Source organism: Canis lupus, chromosome 3, assembly GCF_048164855.1.
Source record: "Canis lupus baileyi chromosome 3, mCanLup2.hap1, whole genome shotgun sequence".
Lineage (NCBI taxonomy): Eukaryota > Metazoa > Chordata > Mammalia > Carnivora > Canidae > Canis > Canis lupus.
The window spans coordinates 73,861,787-73,882,362 of record NC_132840.1 but is presented as its reverse complement, the minus strand read 5'-3'; the positions used below and the strand labels follow the sequence as shown (position 1 = coordinate 73,882,362).

The 20,576-nt window shown below is 41.0% G+C and overlaps 1 protein-coding gene across 4 annotated transcripts in view; it reads right to left on the bottom strand.

Moving 5' to 3' along the window:
* The window catches only part of KMT2A (lysine methyltransferase 2A), an 87,912-nt gene that overhangs the window by 42,173 nt on the left and 25,163 nt on the right, over positions 1-20,576 (bottom strand). For all 4 annotated transcript variants that reach the window (XM_072822228.1, XM_072822229.1, XM_072822230.1 and 1 more), the window contains 9 exons: positions 16,193-16,262; positions 10,886-13,542; positions 8,747-8,924; positions 7,568-7,802; positions 5,731-5,795; positions 4,908-5,285; positions 4,491-4,564; positions 3,164-3,295; positions 2,494-2,607 (listed from right to left, as the gene is read on the bottom strand). In XM_072822228.1, coding sequence (XP_072678329.1) covers positions 2,494-2,607; positions 3,164-3,295; positions 4,491-4,564; positions 4,908-5,285; positions 5,731-5,795; positions 7,568-7,802; positions 8,747-8,924; positions 10,886-13,542; positions 16,193-16,262 — 3,903 coding nt within the window. The remainder of the gene's footprint in view (positions 1-2,493; positions 2,608-3,163; positions 3,296-4,490; positions 4,565-4,907; positions 5,286-5,730; positions 5,796-7,567; positions 7,803-8,746; positions 8,925-10,885; positions 13,543-16,192; positions 16,263-20,576) is intronic.

The following is a 20,576-nucleotide window of genomic DNA, read 5'->3' as shown; positions in this document are numbered from 1 at the left end:
AACTCAAATGTCAGAATTCATCAAGCACCAGTTATGTTTTAGGGTTATAATACAGGCAGTGAGCTATTCATCCTCTAGTTCAGTTTTTAGGAATCCTGTGGGATTGCTGTGAAAAACCACACAATTTAAATTAAAGCAATTATACTCTGAAAAAAACTCCCCATTTTATCACAGAAGTTGAAGGACTGGTGCTACCAGTTATTCCTCAGGGCAGCATATGTGTGGATGTAAAGCATTAAGATTATGTGCAGAAGAGATACAGTGGACCCCTGACACTTACAGACTGAATATTCTTAGTCTCAGTAGTATCTAAAACAGCCTCGCCACTTAGAACCATATTATTGTTCATAATAGGCACTAAAATATTTTTGCGTAATGAATGAATACCAGAAAATAATTTGTAATTTTGCTACTGTACAATTTAACATACCAAGTGGGCAGGACTGAATCTCTTAGCTAGTGAGTGAGTCTCTCAGATTACTCAATATCCACATTATTAGCTGGCTTTGTAATTTCTTCATGACCTTAAAATACATATGTGATAAAATAACAAGCTAAGAAGGCATTCTGGAATTGAGAATTATATGAATGACAAACTACTGCTTCCTAATCAAAATTCTTTTTACTTCTTTCTTACTGTAAGGGTGGCAAATACTGCAAAAGACTCAAAAGGATAAAGAAAAATAAAATGAAGAGAAAACAAGGCACCCATAATGCAATCACTGTTAAGATTTTGATGTAAATCCTTCCACAATTTTTCCTGCATATACATTTTTAAAACAATATCCAAACCAAAATGGGGTCACACTTTATATCCTGCTTTGTAACCTGCTCTCTTAACTCAGTAAGAGAGTGAGTGTCTCCATGTTATGGACACCTTCTCATGTCAATATATGTTATTATCTAGTACTTTATATTTGCCCTTATATACATGTCCTATGATTACTGTAAGAAGACCTTGCCCCTTATTGACAAACTTTTGGTGGTTTGCTATTTTTCATTACCATAAACAATACTGAAATAAATCCCTCTGTTTATTATACATCCATATAGAGAAGGGTTTATTATATATATGTGTGTGTGTGTATTATACACACACACACATACATACCTATCAGCATATACCTATTTGTTGATTTATCTAATTATATTCTTAGGATAAATGCCTGGAGCGCCATTACTGGGTTAGACAGTATGCTTGTTTTAAAGACAAATACACATTTCTGAACAAGCTTCTGAGAAAGAAAGATTGCAACTAACTTAGTTTCCACCAAGAGAAAGTCCCTATTTCCACATATCTTTTCTTCCCCATACGATTTTCTTAAAGATTTTATTAATTTACTTATTAATAAGAAAGAGAGTAAGTGAGGGGCAGGGGAGGGAGACAGAGAATCTCCAGCAGACTCCATGCTGAGCATGGAGCGGATTCGGGGCTCAATCTCATAACCCTGAGATCACAACCTGAGCCAAAGTCAAGACTCAGACACTTAACCGATTGAGCCATCCAGGTGCCTCTGAAGATTTTTTATTTTTATTTTTATTTATTTATTTATTTATTTATTTAATTTTTTAAATTTATTTATGATAGTCATACAGAGAGAGAGAGAGAGAGAGAGGCAGAGACACAGGCAGAGGGAGAAGCAGGCTCCATGCACCGGGAGCCCGATGTGGGATTCGATCCCGGGTCTCCAGGATCGCGCCCTGGGCCAAAGGCAGGCGCTAAACCGCTGCGCCACCCAGGGATCCCGTCTCTGAAGATTTTTTAAAGCAATCTCTACAGCCTACGTGGGGCTTGAACTCACAACCCCAAAATCAATAATCTCATGCTCCACTGACTGAGCTAGCTAGCGAGGCACCCCTTCCCACATGATTTTAAATCATACTTTAATGTCCAATTTAAGGTCAACAGAAGGCTTAAGGACCCCCTCCCACCATGTTTTTATTTCTCATTTTGTGAATTACATATTCCTGTCCTGCGCCTATTTTTTTTACTGGGTGTTCTTCCTTTTTCTTATTAATTGCTAAGAGCTCTTTATAGACTAGGCATTTTTGACAGTCAATATAAGGCAGCCGTCTCTTTTTCCAAAAGCGCACTATATCATTTTTGCCATATTTGAACATATAGCAGAAATATCAGAAATAATAAAGAGTCTGAATTTAAAGAGATGAGACCATTAAACCTTTCACACTCAATAATTCTGCTCTTCTACTAAGGAGCAGATTCCTTTATGAAATCTCTAAAAAACGTCTACAGCATTTCATTAGCTGGCTTAAGGAGGGAACAACAGGGGTGTCTGGGTGGCTCAGTTGGCAGAGAATGCGACTCTTGCTCTTGTGAGTTTGAGCCTCAAATTGGGCATAAAGATTACTTTAAAAATAAAGAGGGGATAGTATCTGCCACATACCATCAAAACAGAATAAATGATTTCTTTCATCACAGCAAAATCAACTACCATTCAACTTTCTGGGGTACCAAGAAGCAAGATCTCTTACCTCTACATGCCCACTGCTGGCACAGAGAAAGCAAACCACTCTGGGTGTTATAGGAACAGACGTCAAGATTCCTAAACCTCCCATCTCCCACACATTTTCTGCTTCACAATCCTCCTGTAGAGAGAAAGACAGATCATTTATGAACAAGTTGCAATGACACAGCTTTGGATTGAGAGTGAGGCTGGCAAACATAAACTCAGAGTGACACCAGAGTGGCAAGAAGGCTTCGTTTCGATGGGATCAAGAATAACTGCTGCTTTAAGACATTTTAATCTCAAACACAAACTGTTAAAAGGCTCACCTACTGGTTCAGTTCTTGTGAACGAGAATGCAAAGATACCCCGAGGGTGACTTGTCCTTAGAGTCTGACTTAAGCCATTGTCATGGTTGGAGGGTTTCCGTGTGAAAGAATTATTTCCTCAGATGCTGTTCTCCGAAGGTACGTATCACTCACTTTGGTCGGCAGTGTCTCAATGCCCACGTTCATTAGTCAGCTCATAAATGGTGACCCCAGGACATTGACCAGAACTCTCTTACACCTGAACCCACCTGCCACATCCCTGACTGGGTGCTGAAATCCCTCCTCTTTCATCAACACCTTTGATAACCCCATTTTTCTGATTTGAAGTCCAGGATGGTTGATATACTACATGACCCTACACACTTTTACCTTAAAGTCCACTCTGATCCTGTGGACTCCATCTGCTGGGATTTTTTGCTTCGAACTATTGCCATTGGAGAGAGTGCTGAGGATATTCAAAGTGCCTGTGTTCTCCTGCTTACTGACTGGAGGTGGCTTTTCCTACAGAGACAGAAGATGGATAAAGAACAAAACCGCATCCTACTTGCCTTCACTTTTTCAACAGATAACAATGCAAACAACGAATCTTATTAATAGCTCTGGAGAACATGTTTCCAATACAAGTATCCTACAGACACAGAGTTAATCTTCAGGTTCTTTTTCCCATTGAGGCATTTTATGTATGTATTACAGCCCTAGAAGAATTCCAGGACTCTCCTGCCTATGGGTTTTTGTCTTGCTTCTTCGTGGTCCATGATACCAGCTGAGGTTGTTGGCACAATGAAACTAAAGTGACAGCATGGGAGCAGGTTATTCTGCCATTTTTCTAGATCTTTGAGTTGCACATAGACTCTGGGGCTGACCATTCCACTCTTATTTAATCTGTCTAGGATGGTCACAACAAGTGTTCGCAGCTCTGTGACCATCAATCATTTCAATTCATCAGTGTAACCATGCTTTATTACCACAGTCAGAAGCCAGACAATGACCTCAGAGCAAGGCTTAATAAGACCTTGGTATCTGCCTCTTTTTGGCATTGCTGATACTCTTGAGAGCATCAGCCAGGACATGCATGCACACTGTTAAGGTAGCATAGAGAAGCAGCAGAAAGATCTAGAAGAATTCATTTTTTTTAACATTTTAAAAAATTTATTTATTTGAGAGAAAGAGAGAGTGCATGCACAGCGAGAGGGGAAGAGGGAGAAGTAAAGGGAGACTCTGTGCTGCCCAATGAGGGGCTTGATCCCATGACCCTGAGATCATGACCAGAGCTGAAATCAAGAGCTGGATGCTCAACCGACTGAGCCGCCCAGGTCCCCCGAGCCAGAAAATTCTTAAAGACCTCACTCTCTCCACATAATAAACATAGTTGACATAGGGAAGGGGGATTTTTGTAGACAAGTATAGCTAAAGGATGTAGAGAGCAAAAAACAATTATAGTAAGCAGCCTGCGGCATCAGCCTAAGCATAAAAGGTCACGAGGAAGAGAGAGCAACAAGGGAAGACAAAAAAAAAAAAAAAAAGAGGTAGAGCCTAAACCTGAAGTTTGTTCATCTTGAAGAAATCCACGGCCATCTACAGAGAAGCAGATACGTGGTTTCATTCCCTCAATCACGTAAACGTCAAGGACAAGATAAGGTCCCTACAGAATAGAACACATCCCTGAGCAATGGCAAAGAAAGAAATCTCTCCTCACCTTTTCTTTTGGTTTTTGTTTTACAGGAATACTTGGGCGAGGAGCCACTTTTTTCTGCTTGCTTTGCTCTGGACCTAAAGAATTCAAAATAAATTGCAGTCAGACACCACTAACCTCAGAGTACATGCTAAACAGCAGTGACCACTTCAGGACCTACTGGCCTGTGAGGAAGGGGGCATTAGAAACACAACAACCGACTGACACGCTAAGCTTAACATAGGAAATTAAGACAATGTCTCCAGCTTAACTGGTTTTTTGCTTCTATTTCTTTATTTTTACATAAATAGTTTAAAAGAGAGCTAATTTTCCTTCACTAAAGGCTTACAGATATACATTTTGGGCTTCCAAATGCTGTTTAAGAAGTGTTCTCTGCTGGTACTTGTGGCTCAGCGATTCCTTCTTGCCTTCCTCACTCACCTGCTTCTGGTGGTGGAGGCTGTTTCTTCTTGGGCTCGCTAGGAGTGGTCTTGGGAACTTCCTTCCTCGGTGGTGCTGTGCTCGGTGGTTGTGGAGGGGTGACTGGCGCTGGCTGGGAGGCCTGCTTGCTGGACTTCCTAGAAGCTGGAGTGGTAACTTGTTTGGATTCCGGAACCGGGGCAGAGGTGTTCCCTTCTTCGCTCTTTTCCTCGACGGGCTTTCGAGGAGGAGGTTCACTATTGCTTTTCTTGGGGGCAGGGTCCTCTCTTGCTGACGGGGCAGGTTTCTGACCAGAGTCCACCACACATTTCCCAACATTGCTCTCCTTGCTCTCTTTCTTTTCGCTGGTTTTAGATTTTTTCTCTTTCTTTTTCACAGCTAGGGGGAAAAAAACCCCCAAGATTATTTATGTATACGTGAGAAAAACTTTATTTAAGGTAGAAGCAGAGGAATATAACACAACCTGATTCACAGTTTCCTGGAGCTAAAGCTGACACTGGAAGGCACAAGTTGATTGGGTGAGAGAGGGATACTTGTGTTGCTCTAGGAAATGGAACGGACTGGAATTTTTATAAGAATTAAAAATTTTTTTTGATTATGGAAAATTTCAAAGTAAAGGGAAGAGTAAATGAACCCTCATGGAACTACCTACCACCCAAGCTTCAACAAACACCAACTCGCAAAAAACAAAAAAAACCCAAAAAACAAAAAACACCAACTCACTGGGGAGAGCAGTTACCAGCATTCTCTTTACACTAGATGTACATGACTACATGGCATTAAGTCAGGAAGCATTTGGGGAAGATCAGTTTTACAACGCTACCTTTTGCTTGCTTCTGAAGGTAGGCTTTGGAAGGCATCCATTGTAGATTCTGACATTTTCTCATCCTAGGATAACAAAGAATACCATAATGTAAACCACATTTAGAAGAAAAGCCATTGAAATAAGTGTTAGTTTGTCTGCAAGAACTAGTGAACCTTTACTAGGGTTCATTTTGAGAGTTGAAAAAGAGTACTGTTCACTACTCAGATTCAATCTGAGCCTCTGAATGCTTCGATCAGCAATTTTACCTACCTCTAGGGTCTATAAAGAGCAAGTATCAAATTATTTTTGAAATGGGACTCAAATTTCTTATAACCCAGTATTGACTAGCACCACACACAACAAATCAGCTGGTGTTTCTAATCCTCAAATTAGTTCTGCTCCTGTATGAGATTAATATTCATATAGTTATCTGAATAAAAAAGGACTAAAATTAAGCATCAAATCCTTTGTCTGACACTACAATACTATAGGTATACCTAAGGGCTTTGTTATATATTTCACCCCTCAATTTAAGGAAACTGCAACTTAATCTGAAGTCTAAAACTGAGCTACATCCATTTCCACCCCTAAATAAATAGTGCAGGTTTATCCTGCAATCATGTACCTTTCTGCTGATCAGTGAATTATCTCACTTCTTTCCGCTAATGGGACTGAGACAAGATTCTTGCTTAAGGCCAGACTAAACCAAAGTACAGGATTACTTACTGCCTCCTAGAAACTGGCTCCCCTGAACAATTTCTCCCAACCACATTTTCTCTAAATCACTTTCATATTACCATTCATTCAGCAAATACCTATTGCTAATATCTACTCCTTATGCCAGGCACTTTAATAGATGCTCAGTCACTAAAATGTGTTCGTGCAACTTTCTTGATCCATTGAAAACAAATTATCCCAAAGAGCAGAAAGTGCCTCCACGAACTCACTAAAACAAGGGAGAAAAGGTTGAGTAATCAAAACTTTCAGATCAAAACTTCCACATGCATGAAAATATTCTGGGAGTTAGAAGGCCAAGGGTCTTTTTTTTTTTTTTTTTTTAAGATTTTATTTATTTATTCATGAAAGACAGAGAGAGAGAGAGAGAGAGAGAGAGAGAGGCAGAGACACAGGCAGAGGGAGAAGCAGGCTCCATGCAGGGAGCCCGATGCGGGACTTGACCCCAGGACTCCAGGATCACACCCTGGGCCAAAGGCAGGCGCTAAACCGCCGAGCCACCCAGGGATCCCGCCAAGGGTCTTATACTAAGATGTCACCACTATTTCCTGAATGCCATAATTTCAGTTGACCTGAAAAATTATAATGCAAATAGATAATATGATATGTATTTAAATTAAGTATAAATTATAGCTCAATCACAGCTCAATGTATGTAAATATTACATATGTGTAACTTATATATAAAATATAAATATATAAATTCATCAATTTTTAAGTAGAAACCCTCCAGAGCTGCACTGATATGGTAGCCACGAGGTACATGTGCCATTTAAGTTTAAATTAATTGAAAGGAAATGCAATTAAACATGTCATTCCTCGGGCACACGAACCATACTTCAAGTGTCCTACAGCCACGTTGGGCTAATGGCTACCATACAGCACATGTCCACCGCCGTAGGACTTTTCTACTAGATGGGCACTGCCTCAGAGTATTTCGTATTTAAGGATAGCCCAAACCTAGCCACGTCACAAAATCCAACTCTGCAACTGACCTCGCACCTCAAGGAGACTCAACACAACCACATTCAGTTTTCTGATACATCCTTGCAACAGACCCAGGCATAAACACCACCTCCGTGGCTAGGAGGTCGATACCTCAGAGTAAGACACCCACTCACTTGCAGCACTGCTTCTTTATATTTCGGCCACCAAACTTGGGTTTGTCTAAGCAATTAGTACAAACACCACAGTCCTCAGGCACCTGGCAGCCAGGACATTGCCCACACCGCCTGGATCGTCGCCCTTTCTTTACTGGAGGTTCCTGAGGCGCCTTGTTTCTGGTAACGGGTTTAATTGGTTTGATGGGTGGAGCAAGAGGTTCAGCATCTTCTGAGCCAGCAATTGATGACTTGTCTGTTAAAGAAACGTGTCATTAGTTCTGAGGGAGTATCTAATTCCTGGGAGCAGAGGCAGAGTTTTTCAAGATCCATTTATATCATCACATACATTCAAGCCTCATTTTAATCGGGACTCCAAAAATGAAATACGTCATAATAAAAATATTCATATGCATAAGTCAGAGCCTGTTTTAAATAATTTTTAAAGTGTTTTAAAAGGCCTAAAAAAATAAAAAATAAAAAATAAAAAAATAAAATAAAAGGCCTATAACTTGCAGCTTGATGCAAGCAGAAATCCGAATATTGAGAACAAAACACAGTCTAACCTAAAACCAAGAATGCGAATTGAATGCTTAAGATTCTCGAAATCTCTACATTTTGTAGGAGCTGTCACCTAGCATTTAAGTCACCCAGCATCTAAATGCAACCAGGAGAATGTGCCTCACGGACCTCCAACCACAGGGAACGTAACTAACTGCCCCAAGGGCCCATCTGCTGTGCTCTGAGTTCCGGTGGCTCACCAAGGCCACAGCATACACATATGCTCCTAGGTAGTGACTGAGCATGGCAGGAATACTAAGGCAGGCCTGTTCCTGGGAGACACAAAACTCCCCTGACCGTGGACTTTTGCTCAAGGACTCCCTGACAGCCTTGCAAACTCTCTGGGAAAACAGTCTAGGAAGATTCTGTCCAACTCTCCTTCCCTCTCTCTTTCATTGGGGTCAGACTTGCAGAGTGGCCTGACAGTTGGCCCAGCCTCCCCCAGCTCCCTCCCATTTTCTCTCTCTCAGGCATTTTCTCTCGTGTAATCCTTGCACGTTTAATACAGCCTTCCCATTTGTCTTTTGGAGGACCCAGACTAACACACGGTGCTATGAAGAGCCTACCAGCTATCCCCAGGATGACCAGCAAACAAATCAAACGTCCACTCAAGACTTCAGGTGGACACCCTTGACCTACCATCATTCCCCATGGAAGACAAAATCTTTTCTCGTTCTTCCCATGGTAAGGCACTCAGGGTGGGCATGTCATCAGGAAATACAGCTCGTTTTCGGCCAAGGGCAACAGCAGCTCTTCTGCAGACATGTTTAATGCGGGGTCCTCGCACAGAGGTCTCTGATGAATCACTTTCTTGACCCTGAATAAGAAGCAAGTCAAATCCAACAACAGCAAGCATACATGTTGAAAATGTAGCTAAACGAAGCCAAGGTAGAGTTAGTTAGCTCATTACAATCTAGAATCAACACAGACAACTGTAACTATTCCCAGCTGGTAAGCTAGGACGATCTACAGAAATCAACTAGTTCTGTATCCTAAAATTGGCAGCAAAAGAGGGGGCAGGGCTTTTAAAAAATATTTATTTATTTATTATTTATGATAGACATAGAGAGAGAGAGAGAGAGAGGCAGAGACACAGGAGGAGGGAGTAGCAGGCTCCATGCCAGGAGCCCGACCGGGACTCGATCCCGGGACCCCAGGATTGCTCCCTGGGCCAAAGGCAGGCGCTAAACCACTGAGCCGCCCAGGGATCCCCAGAGGCAGGGCTTTTAATAAAAAAAAAAAAAAACAGAAATCAACTAAGTTTTTATTCCCCGTTATACTACTACTTTGAAATTCCCCTCAAGGGGCACCTGAGTGGCTCAGTCGGTTAAGTGTGACTTCAGCTCAGGTCATGATCTCGGGGCCCTGGGATTGAGCCCCAAGTTGGGCTCCCTGCTCAGCAGGGTGTCTGCTTCTCCCTCTCCCTCTGCTTGTGTTTACCCTTGCACTCTCTCTGTCAAACAAACAAATAAAATCTTAAAAAATAATGAAAACACATTAAAATTCCCCTCAAAACTCAAGCTGCCAGTCTACATTATTCAAAAGTTGGGCCTGGAGTTAACAGGTCTCATCTAATCACAGACTACTTCTATTTCCCTGATCAAGAGAAAAGTAGGGGAAACTATAAATGTAAGCATGAAAGGCCACTGCTCTGCACAAAAACATCTCACATTTTAAATTAAGAGCCACTGCTCCAATCACTAGGAGGTTAAACAAAAAACAGCCAAAATGGTATCAGAAATAAATCCCAACATACTCTTGCTGGAACTCTCAACTGGCACAATTACTAAATGTAAATAAGGCTCTACATTGAAAAACCTAAGGGTATGGTCATTGTAATCTAACTTGGTGTGTTGACATAAATATGTATCTACTACACGGAACTTTTTAAAAAGAACCTAAAGATCAGCAGATCGTCTCAGAAAAGGCCAGTGCTTAGCTCTCTTTGGAAAAAAAGAAAAAATAAATAAAAAAGCTAAGCTCTCTTTGTAAAGTTTGTCATCATCCTAACGAACTGAATCCTACTGCTTTCCTGTCCGCAATTTAAGGCTACATGCTTCTCATTTGTGTCCTGCAGTGCCTATTATCTATTGCTCTGATCACTCGTTACTCAGAGGAAGAGAAGTCCTCTCACCCCGTTTTCTATAGTAAACAACAGTAAAACAATCCAACTACAAGAATGCACCTTTGACACTAAGTCACAGATTCCATGACACCAAACCTGTGAAGTACATACTACCTTTTGGTCTTAATTCACCACCTTCCTGTGCATTCCAGTAAAGCGATCTGTCATTCCTCTCAAATGGGTCTCACACTGTTTCATCTCTACCCACATTGTGCCCTCTATTTAGAATGTTCTCTCCTATGGCACCTGGAGGGCTCAGTTGCTTAAGTGTCTGACTTTCGATCTCCGCTCAGGTCATGATCTCAGCATGTGAGATCAAGCCCTGCATTAGGTTCTGTGCTGGGCTCGGGGCCTGCTTAAGATTCTCTCTCTCTCTCTCTCTCTACCCCTCTGCCTCCACCCCCCTTCCTGACCTGCTCGCCCGCACATGCACACTCTTGTCTCTCTCTCAGAGGGGGAAAAGAATGTTCTCCCCCCATCACTTCCTATCAAAGTCCTACCTGTCCTTGCAGGACCACTGCATATGCCACCACCTCCTCTGCCCTTCTCTTGACTCCCGTAACTAGATGTGACTAAAACACTTCGCCGAACACTCACTCACAGGAGGGGCTCAGTCAACTATCGTGTTTACCAGGCAAGATGGAAAAGAGTACCTGTGCTTTGGGCTGGTCGGTTTGTTTAAGACTCTTACTCTTCTCAATCTTGCAGAGCTGGGCTTTGGCCTTTTTCAGGAGGCTGGCAACCCTCTTGTCTGTCATAGGAAGCTTGTCTGCCTGAGCCAACATGGAGCCTATGGAGGAAGTGGAATGTTTAACAGTGCTAGATGAAGGAGTGGAAAGGCAGAGGGTTTTCTCCTTCTCCAGGGATGGGGCAGTTGGGCCGAGGTCCAAGTTGTTTTTTTCCAGATTTCCTCTCCCTTTCTTTATAAGTATTTTGGTTTTGACAGCTGTTGTATCCCCAAGAGTCACAGAAGCAATATCAGTCCCAGAATCAATGGATGAGGACTTCTTCCGCCCTGCTGCTTTTTTGGCAGAAGATGAGGCAGCAACATCTTCAGCGCCAACCTTGTCTTTGGAAACCCTACCCACGGGATACAGAGCAGAGCTACTCTGAATTTCTGATCCCTTTTTCCTTTTCTCTTTCCTCGACTCCCGCTTGTTCTCTTTTTCTCTCTCCCGGTCTCTCTCTCTACTCTTGTCCTTCTCCACGCTCTTGTCAGCATCTCGGTCTTTGGACGGCTCCTCGGGGGCCTTGTCTTTATTTCTGCCTCTTTCCGTCTGGGAGCCTGGGGTGAACCAAGGGAAGAGAGGAGTGGGGCTGCCAGATGAGAAGGGCTCTGCCGGAGTGCTGGCCTGCTTCCTTGGTCTCTGGCTTTTCTCTGCAGATTCCCCAGACTGCGTCAGGGAATGAGAAGGAAAAGTAAAAGTCGGGTTTAAGGCACTAGTGGCAAGAGGGCTAACAGATATGCTTAACGAGGAGGAGACAGAAGACGGCGGGGTGAGAGGTGACAGCTCAGCAGTACTAAGCCTTCCACTTCTTGTCCTCATGGAGTGAGAAGGAGACCTTGGTTCAGATCGAATGGGGCTGAAGACTTTTCTCTTCCTCTTTCTGTTGGATACTCCTGAAGAAGACGTTCCAGCAGAAGTTCGATTGGTAGGCAAGGTGACAGACTCAAATATTCTAGAGTGAGCCTCGCTTGGAGTAAATCTTGGAGCTCTCAGGAGGGGGCTCCGTTTGTGCATATCGAACCTCGTTCCAGAGTGGAGCGGTGAGAACAGTCGGGCTGAAGCAGCGGTGCCGGACGCCGAAAACCCAGACGCAAAGCCCACGTCCTCAGGAGTTAGTGGAGGGGGTCGGAAATTATCAAATATTGGTTTGCGAATAAGACCTTCTTTGGCATACTTTGCTGAGGAAAAGTACTGTGGCTCTGACCTAGAATGCTTTAAGGAAGTCCACCTAAATGTCGGTTCTCGCAAAATGGACTTGCGCTTCCCTTGCATGGGAGCGGCAGAGGCAGGCAGAAACGGTGATGCTAGGGGGATGGTGGGAGGCATGAGCCAAGGTGTGTGGTCAGAGATGCCGGAGGCTGGCTGCAGTGGTGGGGGCGGGGTGAGCAGGGGTGGAGGGGGAGAGGAAGAGGGCTGCTGCTGAGGGGCACTCTGTAGCGTCGATAGTTTTTTAGCTGTCCTAGATCCAAAACTTCTCTCTGACACTGAATACCTTCTGCTTCTCCTGTCACTACTGTCGTTCTCTGGGGACTGGGAGATCGGCAGTGGGGTGTGAACTTCGGGGGTCTCGCTGCGCTCTTCAGGAAGTACCTGAATCTGATCCTCAGAGGCCTGAGAGTCTGTGGAGGTATCGACGCTGGGGCTGCTAGATCGGGAGGAGTCTGAAGACATCTGAGAGGAGTGCTGAGAAGCCGCACTGGATTTTTCAGAAGATCCACAGGACGTGGCGCTGAATCTACTGTTGGGTGTAGACTCTAGTCGGGCAATTTTAATGGGAGGGTCGTAATCCTCATCCTCTATAAACCGCCGGGGGGTTTTGATGATCCGTGAGGAGATGGCGCTGACCACAGGCATGATGAACTGTCGAATGTTTTTGACCTGTGTCTTCACCTTCCTTCCCTGCAGCTGGGCTGCTTCTTTCTCAATTTTCTTTTGAGCCCCCTTCTTGGCCCTCTGCAAGAGCTGCTTTGCGATGGTTGCGTCTGTCCTTTTAGAAGAAGGAATAATCCTCACCGGCTTAATCCTTCGAGGGCTTTGTCGGACTACTGTCTTATCTTCTTTTGTGAGTGGAGGTGTTCCTTCCTTGTCCTTGCGGACCTTCTGGGGCTTTTCCAGGTCGGAGTTAATGAGGAGGCCTGGAGGGGTCTTTATCCTTTCTGTTGATGGAGGCCTTCCTCGCCGTCGGACAATCTGTACCCCCTTCCTTCCTATTTGAAGCTTCCCTGTCTTAAACTTAGACTTGAGAGGAGACAGTTTACCTGCTCTTAATTTTTTAATCTTTGTGGCTTGCTGAAATGTAGCAGAGGGTGTCCGTTTAATCTTTTTCAAGCTCTCTTCTTTGCTCCCCTTGGGTAGCTCTGAAATGTCCTTTCCGTGTGTTATTTTGATTTTTACTCCGGGGAAGGTGGGGGGTCTTCCTCTCTTCTTTTCTATGCTTTTAGAATCCTTCTTCTTGATCTTTTCTCCAGATTTGGTCTCTGATTTATTTAGAGGGGAAAACACAGACGGATCTGAGAGGAGAGCTGAATTTCGGTCAGAGCCACTTCTAGGTCTCCCGCGAGGCTTTCGAGGGCTAGTTTTAACTGTGTATAAAAATTAAACAATGAAGAGCATACATTTAGCTTTGTAGTTCAGGTCGTGACTAAGCTGAATATACTTTAGCACAAGCCATTTTGTACTGACCTCTACCTGGGTCTAGTGAGTCAATAAAACATCTTAATTGGGCTTAGTTTCTTTTCACCAAAGACTTGCCTCAAAGAAATCACGTAAAGAATATTCCATCTGGAACATTTAACTTTTGGGACAGAAAAACTAAGATACACACAGATTTTCAACCAAGCGATTAATATGCAAAACTGATTTTCCTACAACTCCAGTGATGAGGAAGGTTTTGGGGACTCAAAAAAATAGTTTTACACAAAAATCTATGCCACCTTTTCCATAACCTAGCCACCAAGATTAATATTTGAGAACATGTTCATAGTAAGTCACCCCATGTTTTCAGTGGAATTTTGGCTTTGATAAATTTGAATAAGGAGCTCTTCAGTCGATAACATACCAACTTTTGTTGGGAAGTTGGGCTGCTCAGCTTCCTATAGTTCCAGTCTGTTTTGTCAAATTAACTAAGAAAGCTTTACTGAATAGAAAAATGTTCATTCGTGAGACATCAGAGTAAGATCACTGAACTTAGTGTCATGTGAAGGCATCAGTGAAATGACATGATCAAGTGTCCATTAGTCTCCTCCCCTATTTACAGGTCCTTGAACTAGTTAGTCCCAAGTTACAAAAAAGATTTAACCCTAATTGACGGCAAGAGCGAATCAACAATTTATTAAATGAGACCTCTCTATTCTAAATAAAAGGAATTTCCCAATTTATAAATCAGCTCAATTTGCTACTTTATCAAAAAGCTTGAGAAGATAAGGCTGTTTTCTAAAATTATTTGTATAAACCTGTATTTTCTAAATGTATTAAGAGTTCCCTGGTCTACCACGTCTTCTCTTCCTTCATGACTTTCCAATGTCTTATATGACTCAACATTCTTCTGAGATTAAAACCTCTCCTAACAGGCACCAAAAGAGATTTATGCCAGGATGATGAACGTTTTAGACTACAGAACCAACTTCCCAACATAAGAGAAATCAACAAAGGTCTTACTCTTAAGCTTTCTAAAAATAAATGCTTTATTCACCAATTAATCGAAACTTCCTTTAATAAATTAAGGATTCATAAATCCATTCTCAATAAATACTAATTACAACAAAAGTAATGGGCAGACAGCAGGAAAACTATGTTTCATTTCTTAAATAATAAAGCATACCCAGATGGCTTAAAAAACAAAAACAAAAACAAGACAACAAGACAATATTCAAGGTAGGCTGATAGCCAACGAGGGAGGGTTGTGAATTAACAAAATAAACTCCTACCCAGAAGTATATCACAAGATTCCTTATCATCATGCTAGCCTTCAACCTGGCCACTCATAGGGCTTCATTAATCTGGAAAACCACTTCTACCTGATTTTTAAAATAATTTTTTGGTGGACAAGGAGAAAAACCAGAACACAGAAGAGTCCAGCTCAATTGCTAACTTCCACAAATATTCTGAGAACTCATAAGCTACTCATGAGCAATTGCATCATGTATTTTCCAGGCCTCATTTTGTCACCTAGAATCTAAGGGTTAGAATGGATGATCTCTAAAATCACGTTCCTATATGAAGTTTTAGGATTTCATCGTATCTTCAAGAGAACATGGCCATTGCTAAGTGGCACAAACACTGGGGTACTACTGACTAACTCCTCCCAACAAGGATGGCAACACTCTTGCCATTTGGGAAAAAAGATTCTGTCAACTTACATGTTTGAATTAGATTACTATACAAATATGACAACTCTTAAATGAAACCCAAATGCTAAAAAACATCAAGAACCACGTCACTGTCAAAGAGCAAAACCACCTAACGACATCGTATTTAACTAGACTGTCCATTCAAATCAAAGCATAGCAAATCATACAAGAAGTCAGAATGGTAGCACAGATGGGGAATATTTTTTTCCTCAAAAGATCCCTCTCCTATACAGACTGGAATTCTGCAAGCCATTGCATGTGATTTCCACTGAGGACTGTCTCTCAGGAAACTGCTCTAAGTCTAGAATTTCAAGACATTCTAGATATTTTCTTGGTGAGAACAATGACAAATATTGCTTATAAATGGAAATACCCCATATCATTTTTATTTTCTTTATACAGCCTTTCAAGGATCAGATGAAATAGTTTCATACAGTGCCAATATTTTGTTTTTAGTTCTTTGACAACAGTAGACTAAATTTCATCTGTAAAAAATAAGTCAGATTATTCCCAAAGTTGTATAATTGCCATATCATTCAAAATCTATGAATCTGAGGATGCTGAGTAGGTTACCTTCAATTCAACTACCAGGTTTTTTGTCATTCCATGGAAATTGACCCCACCACCATGACTCAAGTGGTTCCAACAGAAAAGCATAATAAAGAGTAAAGCAAAAGTAGCCTGACAAAGAAGAGCCCCATCAATAAGAGGTCTGGTTCATAAGCCATCTCCTAGTCTCCTACTTAGTGTGAGAGAAAGGGAAGGATGCACAACCCCCTCACTCTCTACCCATAGTATTTAAGATCATCCTTTACATGCAAAGAAGGCAAGGGGAAGCCATGATTCTCTTAACAAAAGCCACCATGCACTTAACTGGCCATACCTGAAGGAGACCTTGTAGGACTTCGTACTCGGACTTCTTCGTCTGAGCCAAAACCTAAGAACTGCTCATCCTACAACAAAGGAAAATTATTTTAAAATCAGAAACAAAAACACAAGTGTGAACATATCCCAAAGAAATGCCCAGAGGAGACACAAATGAATTTGGAAAATTACTCTATATTTTAATCATTACCATTTATATGGATAATATAAAACAACTAATATTGAAATAAATGGACCCAGTCATACAGCTTCATTACAGACAAATAAGAGCTGTGTAGTAATTGAACAATGCATTGAAATGTCATCTTTGGTGCATAGAACACAGGGGACAGTCTTAAATTTCAAACCATAGATACAGCCCAAAACAATTAAAGAACAGCTTTAATTCAAGTAAGCAAATCAGTACAATGGCAGAAATATACAGCCCCAATAAAACAAACAAATCTTTTCAACAAGCAGTAAGTTTACACACACATAAGGAATAACATAAACCATAACATAATCTCTTGTCTACTAAATATTAATAGAGACTGAATTGCCATAATTGTCAGTTCCTTAACTCAGGAATTGACATTTAGATGTGATTTCTATACATTTGAGATCCAAAGATTCTCAACATGCATTTTATGGCATCATTTTAAAATGCCCTGTGATAAGAGACTTAATGGTGGGCAGCAGCATTTGTGAAAGGGATTGTGAACTGACCGCATACAGGATGAAATAATGCATTCAAGAACTCAGGGAAGCATCTTATTCTCTGTTATACTTGGAAAAGGCAAAAGCTTCCCTTTACCTCTAACTTTTAACCTGCCCTTTCAAAAATATTCATAAGAATTTAACTTCTTTTGACAAGTTCTCAAGAAAGGTGGTCTAATTAAACAAACTGATTAACAGAAATTCACTGATTCAGAAACTGAGTTCTTTCCAGAAAGAGATGAAAGAATTTCAGATTTCAGAAACAAAATCCACATAAAACAAGAATAAAATAAGGATCGAAAGATTTTTCTCAAACCTCCAATTTATACTGATAAGCCAAGCCTCAAACTTTGTTCTAAAATTAATGCCCCCAAATTTTCTTCTCAAGAGCAAAGACTACATGCATATGGACAATATCTGTGAATTTTCTGAAACATTGTTTCCCCAGTTAGTTTAAAGCTAGAGTCAGGTGCTAATCTGTTTAACTACTTATTAATCAGGAATATATGAAAAGATCCATGCAACCGTTTAGACAAATTAGCAGGTTCAGCTCTTAAATTTAAATGCTTTGAGGAGCAAAATGTTTCAAGTCCAAGACCCAGCAAACTATGCAACTGAGAGACAGTTCTTAGAATCTAAGATTTTTGTCCTGAAGTTGCTAACATTATTAAAGCATTTAACAACTTAAGAAAAACCTGAAATTATCCTCTTCAAAGAGAACTGTCTGAAAAGCACTATAATTCCAAAAATGTGTAAAACCTAAATTTAAAGAATACACAGTAGAGTGCTTTTTATAGTCTTTTCTCATCATTAAATTAAATTTAAATTCTTATCATGAATATTATTTGTGAAAAAGAATAAACCTACCTCTGCATCTTACAAGTTAGGAAAACCTCATATATGTGGGGCTTAACCCCAAATAAATTTCTGGAATGATTTTCAGGGTTTATACTTGCAAGCTACACTACAAAAAGAAAAGCCCAAACTCACAAGACCCAATTAATCCAAAAACCTGTCACAATAATGGAATTCCATACTGCTAATTTTTTTTTTTTACGTGAGCTCTACGCCTAATATGGGGCTTGAACTCATGAGCCCCAGATCAAGAGTCTCATGCTCTATTGCCTGAGCCAGCCAGGCGCCCCCATTCTGTTAATTTTTAAAATGTTTTTTGGGGTAGGAAAAAGGGACATTTAAAATAGTAATCCTACAACACACTTCGAGAAAAAGAGTAGGCAAAGAAAATAGCCCCATGGTAAGTTGCTTCAAACGCTGTAAAAAAAAAAAAAATTTCGAGGGGCCCACTCCACCGCTCGCATGTGGGCACATGACATGACTAAGGAGCATTCAGGATTTGACTGAGGACTCAGTTCTAGCATTTGCAGGCTAGATGATATTAGACAAGTCACTTAGTATTTTTATGTCTCAATTTCTTCATTTACTGAAGTGTTGTAAGGAGTAAATGAAGTAATTTATGTAAATTATGTAATTACGTAAAATCACTCTGAAAATTATCCACACTGTAGTTCTTATTGACGTGGTTTCAGAAAGGGATTCTGGAGGGGCCAAATAACTTGGCCAAGATCATATAGTTAGTTACAAAGACTTCCTCCCAAAATAGTTACAATTTAAAATTGTAACTATTTAAAGGAATCAAATAAATCATCACCAGTACAAATTTGCTATTCTTTCAGCTACTGTGAAAGTTAACTTCATGCCCACTTTCAGATCCTTAAAGTTTGATTTAATTCATTCTTTTCCTGCATTATCCTCATACAACAACATGCTAATCCAGACACTTCACAAAGACACCTTGAGGTTTCCCGACACTTTACCCAGGGACTGCACTGCGACATGCATGAATTTTATACTTCCGGTGCTGCAGCAACAGAGTTCTAGCAACTATACACATTAATAACTAACAGGTGAAGTATCCGACAGGTGAGATAATGATTATTAATCCTTAAAAGAAATGTAAGAGACCCACACTCTGTTCACCACCAGCCACCTTAGTGAGTCACTTTTCTCCATTTCAGACTTCCACAAAATATAACTATACAATCCAAATTGCCATGCGCTCCAAAACAGAGTACTACTGAGCTGTCAAACAGTAATTGAACTGCCAATGTTTAAATTTCACGAGTACTTTCCAACATGACAGCAAGCGTTAACTCTTTCCTTAGATCTTGTAGTTGGAATAAGAAAAGAATGAGCAGTCAAAAAATACTCCACTTCCAACTTTCTTTTCACTTGAAATATAGGTTGACTTCTTCAAGCTTGCTTAAAAAAAATTAACTACCCATTGTTTAAATAATCCAGACAATTAAGCCAAAAACAAAAGCCAGCATTGTTATGTTAAAGAGCTCTAGCCTTCTGACTCTGAACTTCCAAGTAAGTCGAAAAAGAAAGAAAGAAAGAAAGAAAGAAAGAAAGAAAGAAAGAAAGGAAGGAAGGAAGGAAGGAAGGAAGGAAGGAAGGAAGGAAGGAAGGAAGGAAGGAAGGAAGGAATCTAAGGGAGGCCAAGTCGAGAGAAAGTGCTGGGAAAGAGTTGCTCCTGAAGGGTGCTCAGCGGAAATCCTTTCTGCCTCCTGCTCATCTCGCTCCCATCACCCCCTGTAACACGTGGGGTTCCTGGAAGATGTCATCAACAAGGTAACAATACTGGCTTCCCAAGGATTTTAAACTTGCCTAAAAATCAAAATGCTAAGGCAAAATATCTACCCAAAAAGCCAACAAAGGAGCTGCAATTAAAAACACATTTGGCACTGTAGCATCATAAGCCTGGACAGCCTTGAAGAGGGGGACGAGACACCATGCTCCACATGATCAAGTATTCCTGGGAACTGGGCCCAAACAGCCATTCATCACACATACTTTTCCTTTCAATATGGCTTTCCCTGATGAGCACAGCATTCCAAGACAGACTACAGGGAAGAGCCATCAAACCGATGCCTTCTGAACAGTGATGTCCTTGGAGCCCAGATTGCCAAGATTTTAATACTTTCTTTCCTCCAAACATAGAAAAATAACCTTGCCAACTTGAGCACAGTAAAATACTGTTATGTCATATTTAGCTTCCAGTGATCAAGAATGCAATGAACCTGTCTAATGTCATTTCCTAAATGAAGTCTAATCGTAAAAACAATAAGTGTGTAGAATGTCTGTCTTTATTACCCACATCCCTAACTCTAGGGTAACCAGTTATTTGGTAACTCCTGGCATACCTTTACCAGATATATACCTCTACTAAATTCTATTTTACACATAAGTACCTTAACGTTTGAGGATTTTTATTTTAATGGCAGAATTCTAATTCCTTAGTGTCTGGTTCTTTTTTTTTTTTTTTTAATTTTATTTTATGATAGTCACACAGAGAGAGAGAGAGGCAGAGAGACAGGCAGAGGGAGAAGCAGGCTCCATGCACCAGGAGCCCGATGTGGGACTCGATCCCGGGTCTCCAGGATCGCGCCCCGGGCCAAAGGCAGGCGCCAAACCACTGCGCCACCCAGGGATCCCATTAGTGTCTGGTTCTATTCGTAAATGATGGAGCAAAAGAAATATTTTTTTTCCTGCAAGAGAATCTAAATGAACCCCAAATAAGTATTCAGATAATAATGTTTACATATAAAATATAATGAAGACATTTGAGAAAAAATACATGAAATTCTGTGTTTCAAGGAATTATG